The 9010-nt window shown below is 44.8% G+C and overlaps 1 protein-coding gene across 1 annotated transcript; it reads right to left on the bottom strand.

Moving 5' to 3' along the window:
* Positions 1 to 388: 388 nt before the first annotated feature.
* On the bottom strand, positions 389 to 3868 carry UBC (ubiquitin C). The gene is made up of 2 exons (XM_035139721.3): positions 3764 to 3868; positions 389 to 2603 (listed from the first exon to the last, which is right to left on the bottom strand). Exon 2 carries the CDS (start codon positions 2594 to 2596, stop codon positions 539 to 541), a length of 2058 nt encoding a protein of 685 aa, XP_034995612.2. The 5' UTR covers positions 2597 to 2603; positions 3764 to 3868; the 3' UTR covers positions 389 to 538.
* Positions 3869 to 9010: the final 5142 nt, after the last annotated feature.

The raw sequence follows: 9010 nt of genomic DNA on the forward strand, positions 1-9010 counted from the left end.
TGGTCAAGTCTTCAACCACTGCAAGCATTACCTACCAGAGCAGTCAAATTTGTTTAGGATGGGAACTGCTGTACTGAGGGTGTTACTAATGAAGCTATTTTTAAAGGACCTTATCAACTGCATGTGCAAGCCCCTAATGCTAAATAGTACATATTACATGCCATTTTACAGTTATACCCCATGACATGTTTCGTATCAGTTTAGGATTAAGTAAAAAAAACCATTTCAACATGCACATAATTTTGGTTTCCCTTGCTATTTGTTACCTTTGATTTCTTTCCCAGAACCTTGCAGCTACGCACAACAGCTTTAGTGTAAAAAATTTGGGAGAAAAGTATTCTTGAACACCGTACTTAATCATTAAAACCTATTCAGGAGAACTACAAAGTAATGTGCAACAAAAACTTTTATTTAGCATTTACACCAACAGTCCAGCAGTTACTTAAACTTTTATTTACCTTACAATATTAAGACATTAAACAGCTACAGTGCAAACAAATGCTATTGGCAACTTGCAAATAAAGAGTTCGGTTAACACCTAAAAGCCACCTCTCAGACGCAGCACAAGATGGAGGGTGGATTCTTTCTGGATGTTGTAGTCGGAGAGCGTGCGGCCATCTTCCAGCTGCTTTCCGGCAAAGATCAGCCTCTGCTGGTCAGGGGGAATGCCTTCTTTGTCCTGGATCTTAGCTTTCACGTTCTCAATGGTGTCGCTGGGTTCCACTTCCAGGGTGATGGTCTTGCCAGTCAGTGTCTTGACAAAGATCTGCATACCTCCCCTCAGACGCAGCACAAGATGGAGGGTGGATTCTTTCTGGATGTTGTAGTCGGAGAGCGTGCGGCCATCTTCCAGCTGCTTTCCGGCAAAGATCAGCCTCTGCTGGTCAGGGGGAATGCCTTCTTTGTCCTGGATCTTAGCTTTCACGTTCTCAATGGTGTCGCTGGGTTCCACTTCCAGGGTGATGGTCTTGCCAGTCAGTGTCTTGACAAAGATCTGCATACCTCCCCTCAGACGCAGCACAAGATGGAGGGTGGATTCTTTCTGGATGTTGTAGTCGGAGAGCGTGCGGCCATCTTCCAGCTGCTTTCCGGCAAAGATCAGCCTCTGCTGGTCAGGGGGAATGCCTTCTTTGTCCTGGATCTTAGCTTTCACGTTCTCAATGGTGTCGCTGGGTTCCACTTCCAGGGTGATGGTCTTGCCAGTTAGTGTCTTGACAAAGATCTGCATACCTCCCCTCAGACGCAGCACAAGATGGAGGGTGGATTCTTTCTGGATGTTGTAGTCGGAGAGCGTGCGGCCATCTTCCAGCTGCTTTCCGGCAAAGATCAGCCTCTGCTGGTCAGGGGGAATGCCTTCTTTGTCCTGGATCTTAGCTTTCACGTTCTCAATGGTGTCGCTGGGTTCCACTTCCAGGGTGATGGTCTTGCCAGTCAGTGTCTTGACAAAGATCTGCATACCTCCCCTCAGACGCAGCACAAGATGGAGGGTGGATTCTTTCTGGATGTTGTAGTCGGAGAGCGTGCGGCCATCTTCCAGCTGCTTTCCGGCAAAGATCAGCCTCTGCTGGTCAGGGGGAATGCCTTCTTTGTCCTGGATCTTAGCTTTCACGTTCTCAATGGTGTCGCTGGGTTCCACTTCCAGGGTGATGGTCTTGCCAGTTAGTGTCTTGACAAAGATCTGCATACCTCCCCTCAGACGCAGCACAAGATGGAGGGTGGATTCTTTCTGGATGTTGTAGTCGGAGAGCGTGCGGCCATCTTCCAGCTGCTTTCCGGCAAAGATCAGCCTCTGCTGGTCAGGGGGAATGCCTTCTTTGTCCTGGATCTTAGCTTTCACGTTCTCAATGGTGTCGCTGGGTTCCACTTCCAGGGTGATGGTCTTGCCAGTCAGTGTCTTGACAAATATCTGCATACCTCCCCTCAGACGCAGCACAAGATGGAGGGTGGATTCTTTCTGGATGTTGTAGTCGGAGAGCGTGCGGCCATCTTCCAGCTGCTTTCCGGCAAAGATCAGCCTCTGCTGGTCAGGGGGAATGCCTTCTTTGTCCTGGATCTTAGCTTTCACGTTCTCAATGGTGTCGCTGGGTTCCACTTCCAGGGTGATGGTCTTGCCAGTCAGTGTCTTGACAAAGATCTGCATACCTCCCCTCAGACGCAGCACAAGATGGAGGGTGGATTCTTTCTGGATGTTGTAGTCGGAGAGCGTGCGGCCATCTTCCAGCTGCTTTCCGGCAAAGATCAGCCTCTGCTGGTCAGGGGGAATGCCTTCTTTGTCCTGGATCTTAGCTTTCACGTTCTCAATGGTGTCGCTGGGTTCCACTTCCAGGGTGATGGTCTTGCCAGTCAGTGTCTTGACAAAGATCTGCATACCTCCCCTCAGACGCAGCACAAGATGGAGGGTGGATTCTTTCTGGATGTTGTAGTCGGAGAGCGTGCGGCCATCTTCCAGCTGCTTTCCGGCAAAGATCAGCCTCTGCTGGTCAGGGGGAATGCCTTCTTTGTCCTGGATCTTAGCTTTCACATTCTCAATGGTGTCGCTAGGTTCCACTTCCAGAGTGATGGTCTTGCCAGTCAGAGTCTTGACAAAGATCTGCATTTTTTATCTGAAATAATACAACATTATGAGTATCTCATTATACTTCAGTACCTTCCCATTCCAGCAATGTGCAAGTTATCCAATAACCACAAACACTACAAGCCTGTGACAGGTTTTTAACACCCATCAGAGGAATATTCCATCAGAACCAATGAGTATTCTGTGAATAAGTTTAGTATCAGCAATTAGAGATACAATGGAATTGTCTTCCATGCAGCTACAAGCAGAAATCGATGTTAAAATGGCAAGCCTAGTCAAGCTAAGTTAGCACTATTTGATACCCTGAAATACTACACATCAAGATCAGAAGCAGGAAAAACCACCCTCACTGCAAAACCAAAAGAGGTGGCTTGAGCTGGATGACTTTTTGAACTATCTCCCCCCCCTATGCTTTTGCTCATAAACATGCATACTGCGCATGCTCTTTCACAAGCCACCCCGCTTTTTTTGCTTTAACACTTTACATCCCATTTCCCCTTATTAGAACTGACTCAAAGGGAGCTCATTGCTACAAACAATACCAGTATAAGCCCAGCCCATCACATGCCTAATCCTTTGTAATTATGACGCACCTTCCCGGCACGATTTGCATTGCACATTTTTGGAGAGGTGGGAGGGAGAACTACCCAGGCCTCCTAAAATTAGCCCCATAGATTTCTGGCAACACTCTCCTCATCCCCTTTTTTAGAATAATAAAGCACCGAGTTTGCTCCTTTGTGCTTCATACTAGGGAGCATTTTTACTATATTCTGAAGTATCTACGTCAGCTGATGCACCCAATTATAGGGTTCCCCACCCATTTAAAACGCGCGTCTCCCGACCCCCACGATACGGCTTTTGCCCGCTTCTTTGTGAGGACCTCCATTACAGCACAATAAAAATGAATTTATTGGGGGGAGGGGCTGGTCTCGGTTTATTCCTTTTTACCTTACCGGCGCATAAAGCGCCGTGCTTGCCCCTCAGGCGCGCCTCCCGCCACGAAGCCACCCCATCTCCCCTCTGGCAGGAGCTGCGCAGCAAGACCCTCGCCGAGCGCCCCTCCGCCGCCCCCCACGTCGCCGGGCAGCGCCTCGCCACAATGGAGGCCGGTGACGCCACATCCCGGAGGCGCCGCCACGTCGCTCGAAAGGCGGCCTCCTTTCACAACCACTCTCTCCGCCATCTTACCAATGTGCTACGACCGCTTCAACAAGGAAAAATGAAGCCCGACCGTCGCTCCCGTTGAGAAAAATCTCACCAGCCTCTCCTTTCGTCAAAGACAGCGGCGAATATGCCCGTTTCGCTTCCGCCCGCTGGTATTTATAGACCTCTGTGAGTTATAGCTCCTCTTCCTGGGCGGAGTTCTAGTCTCCTTCCGCTAAAAAAAATAGTCCGGCGACAAAATGGTAATGAGAGCCACTTCTCCCTTCCCGGTGTGTTCCCCGCTACTTGAAAGGAAGGAAAAAGGAAAAAGGAGGAAGTCGTTGTGGTCTCCTTGTTACGACACGCGATAAAAACCGAGTCGTGTGAGCTGCGGAAGGATATACAAGAAAAGGTGAAGAGACTGTGCAATTGCTACCGGCCGTTGAAGAGAGGCGGGATTAAATCGGAGGCTCGGTGGCAATTGGTGCAAAGGGAGGAAACATGCGGTCGCTGATTGGCTCTCGGGTAGGAAAGCTCTGGAAGGATCTGGAGAAGGGAAGGGAGGTGTTTTTCCTCTCTCCGTGTGTTTCTAATGAGTAAGTCTTCGCTGATTGGTGCGGGGTGAGGTCACCCTCGTTGCTAAGGCCCCTCCGCCTCAGCGAAGCAGATTTCGAGAAGTGGGGTGGGAGGAAAGTGAATGCAGGCAGTTGTGCGCATGCGGGGGAGGAAAGGGGGGGATGGGCATCTTCGCGGGTGGGGGAAGGGGTCTCCTGAGGGGAAATTAATACTGTATTAAAACTGAAAAATCAAGACAATAAAACCAAAATACATATAAAATACAGTACACATAAAACAATAGAGAAGAAAGAATGCTTTCATTCTCTCACAAATGGGGCCCCTCCTTTTTGAGGGAAAATTTGTCTCCCCCTCAGAAACCTTCACCATTTATTTATTTTTTTAATTAGTTATGTAATTAACTGAGGCGTTTCTTAACTGTTTTTTCAGTCCCAGAACGAGAGGTGCCAATGATAACCTCGCTATGTTTTAAAATCTATTTGTTTCTTGCCATACAATTTTTTTGTTCAATTTTTTTCCCCATTATGTGGTAGTCTCGAAGCAGAATAGTTGAGGGGGAAGGGGAAATAAAAGCACTCTGCAAGCATTATCATTGGTGAACAAAACTGGAAGGAACGGGGAAGCAGGGTCAAAAAAATGAAAATAAAAGCCCAGAAATAATAATTACCCCTAACCAGCAAAGGGGGGGGGGGGTGTTGAACAAAAACACTTGAATAGTATCACCAAAATATGCCTCATAAGTCAGGCTTTGTAAAATGGAGTCAGTCATGCTCAGCAGAACTTCTCCCCTCATAAATTTTAAAAGTGGGGGTACATATTTCCATACTGAGTTACCCCCCAAAGTCTTCATAGAAAATGTTAAAAGGGTAACCCATTTTTATGTATTAAGCTATTTATCGTGTTGACCCATCTAGCCACATATGAGGTGCTTGTTCCTGGGAGACGATTCTGTTTGTCTCCTTGCTGCAAACCGTTCCATGTTTTTGCCGCTGGAGTCGCTGGCATCGAAACAATAGTTGTGCAAAGCGGTCTTTTTATTATTATTATTCTCAATAATAATTTATATCCTCGGGTTAGGGTTTCCCAGTATTTACACAGGGAGTATCCAGCCACCGGTCTCAGAGTAGACCCATTGAAATCAATGGAGGGAATTTAGCCATGTCCTTCAATTTCAGTGGGTCTACTCTAAATATTGCTTATTCAACCCACCCCAAGATATTATGTAGTGATGAAAACGGGGCTCAGCATTTGAAACTCAGGCTGGTGTTTTCTGTTTTTGGCTTTCGACAGGAAACAATGTTCCAGGCCCTGAAGCCGTTTCCTCTTCTGAGCTCGCCTGAAATTGAAATTAATACTGTACTTTGTTCTACCAGATGGGAATCTTGCTGAGTGCCTTGAAACGGGGTCACACAACCAGTTTCTCTCTTCTTCTTCCCCTGCCTAGGTGGATTAGCAGGCTAGAGGCACCCTGAATTTTGCAACGTAATAGCATATGCATGTTATTTCCTGTAGCATTTCCTGTAAAAATAATAATTAGAAAAGAAGTATCCAGGAGAAAGCAGAGTGGATACATATTTTAAGAGGATTGGTTACAAAATAAGTTTGAAATGGCTGGCTTGTTGTGTTCATTATTTATTTGCTTTTAAAGCCTTTCAAGAACCAGACTTTCATTGTACAAACCTACAGTATAGTGCAGGGGTCCCCAAACTAAGGCCCGGGGGCTGGATGCGGCCCAATCGCCTTCTAAATCCAGTCTACGGATGATCCGGGAATCAGCATATTTTTGCATGAGTAGAATGTGTGCTTTTATTTAAAATGCATCTCTGGGTTATTTGTGGGGCATAGGAAGTTCATATTTTTTTTCAAAATATAGTCCGGCCCCCCACAAGGTCTGAGGGACAGTGGACCGGCCCCCTGCTGAAAAGGTTTGCTGACCCCTGGTATAGCGGCTGCCCTCAGATTAATAAAATGGAATAAAGAAACAAAGAAAAGCATTGTGAATATATAAGAAAGCTGTTAAAACAATTAAAAGTAATGGTTTAAAAATATAATGGAGATATAATCAAAGAGTGCTTTAGTGTATAAATATACTCAATCTCATTCCATGTAAATACAATAATTTGTATTTGTGTGCATGAACTTTTATACTGACGGCCCTCTGATCTCAAATTTGGGGTCTGGAATCTGCATCATGTGTATCATATGGTTGGCCCCATCTATCCATATTAGCTTGTGCAGGACATAAACTCAAGCTTTACATACCAATATTCCCCTGTCATTTGTTATATTTATGTCCCATCTTTCTTCAAAGGAGCAACACTCCCCCTGCTAAACTTTAATCCTCACAACAACCCTGCGAGGCAGGTTAGGGTAAAAATTAGTGACTGGCCCAAAGTCACCCAATGAGCATTATTTATGTATGATATTTTAATTGGCCACCTATTAACATACATTTCCTGGATGGGTCCCTGAACAACAAAAATGAATACAATATACTTAAAACACAAAATCCAGAATATACATTATTATTATTTTTGGTAGCAGAAAGAAAAACAGAATGAATTTGTTGCAGCCCCTTCATAATTTCTGGGTTGCCCACAGTTTAAAAAAAACCCTCACAATTTGCTTGGTGAGTTTAAAAAAACAAATAAACCTCACTTGCCCCCTCAAAAAGGATATCAATAAAAATATATTATTCAGCTTTTTATAAGGATGAACTCATTGAATCAAACAATTCTATGCTACTTGCATTGCTTCTTCGTCAAAGCATACTTCTGTGTAACATTGAGAGTCTCACAGATGTCAAGGATCTAATACATACTCCATTCTCTTTGAAGAACAAAGCAATGTGCAAATGGGGATAAATAAGCTTTCTCTTAATGCCTTAGAAATCTGTTTCCCACCCATCTAAAACAATTGCTGAACATCCAAGTGGAGGAAGTGTTCTGTGTTGCTTAGAAGCTTTCAGAATGCATTGCAAAACTGGTGGGGTGATGGTACTATCAAACACTATACTTTATTGACTGTTAATCTTGGGTCAGTTTGTGTTCCACAACATGTTTACGGGCATACCGTAGTTTGTGCCATATCATGGAGTAACTCCAGAATGTAGACCATTGACCCTGGAAAGCCTTTGAAACACGTTTGTTTCCTTTTAAATGCTATCCTGAGAATTCTGGGTGACTCAGTTGCTTGACAAGTACCAGCTGATGGCAACGTATCAATCAATCGTTGCTGGGCTGGCAAAAACCACAAATAAATCCAGATCTTATGACCTCCTTGATCCTGCCAGTGCATTTGGATTTCCCAGAACAACTGAGGGCAGGCATGAACTAGGTCACCAGGCAGCATTATGAAAGCATCTATTATTTGGAAAGAGGGCTCTGTGTGTTGGCATAGATTTGTACACAAGTCACAAGGTGATGGTCAGGGGGGCTGCAGAATCTCCCACTGCTGATTTCGGAGAGTTTCTCTCTCTCTCTCTCTCTCTCACACACACACACACACACACACACACAGAGAGAGAGAGAGAGAGAGAGAGAGAGAGAGAGAGAGAGAGTGCCTGCACAGTGGGAAAGCAAGGGTATGTTGTGGTCTTGTTTTCCTGAGAAAAGCAATTAAAAGAGTGCTCAGGAAACACCCCTATTTCGTTCTGTGGTCGCACACAGGATTTGCTGTTCAAGCTAGATTGAGGGTGGCAGGGGGAGGGGTGTTTCAGGGATGCTTCTCAGCATAATCTGCCTGGTTTGTGTCTCTTGACTTCAAACAGGACAGATAATGTTTGAACTGGCATCACATTCACCATCCACGATAGCCCAACTTGTCACATAAATGCTCGTGTTCCCTTCAGCACGAATGGCAACATCCTTGTTCTCTTGTTCTCTTCCTGGTGACAATTTTGCTCTCCTTGCAAAAATAAAATTAAAAAAATCTGTTAATTTTAAATGGTTTGTATCCAGTGTTAGTTAGCCAAAGTCAGAGTAGACCCATTGAAATGAACTGACCTATGTCTAAAAAAATAAATAAAAATTACTTCCAGTAGCACCTTAGAGACCAACTAAGTTTTTGCATGCACACGAAAGCTCATACCTATGACAAACTTAGTTGGTTTCTAAGGTGCTACTGGAATGAATTTTTTTTTAGTTTTTGTTTCGACTACGTCAGACTAACACAGCTACCTACCTGTAACATGACCTATGTCTGTGGGTCTCCTCTGAGTATGCCTAATGTTGGATACAACCCAATTTTTTTGTCGGCATTCACCCAGCTTTGTATAATATCTGCAAGGTTGGGTTAATTTCTATAAGTGACTGGTAAATATTTACATTCGCTACCATCACCCTTTTTTCTCCAGGCCCTTGGGCAAAACTCACAGGGCTGTGCATTTGTTTTTCTAAGCAGCTGAAAGCTGAGTTCAGATGACCTAACAGCTTGGAAATGCTGCCTGGAGACGAACTCTTTAACATGCTCAGACAAGTCCATCTGGGGCAGCTCTGAATCACTGGCCCAAATGTCTGCTTCGTGAAACCAGAATTCCGGTGGTGAGCTATTTTCAGTAGAACACACATGGAGAGATTTCGGAGGGACTGAACAGAGCAGCTGACATCTGAAAATGAAATGATTTGTTGTTAAAGTGATTTGACTCCAAACAGAAATTTGATTTGAACACTAAAGGACACTTCCATGAGATAAACATGAGACTGCTTGGCCCAACAT

Source organism: Zootoca vivipara, chromosome 14 (genome assembly GCF_965207765.1).
Source record: "Zootoca vivipara chromosome 14, rZooViv2.hap1.1, whole genome shotgun sequence".
In the NCBI taxonomy this organism is placed as follows: domain Eukaryota; kingdom Metazoa; phylum Chordata; class Lepidosauria; order Squamata; family Lacertidae; genus Zootoca; species Zootoca vivipara.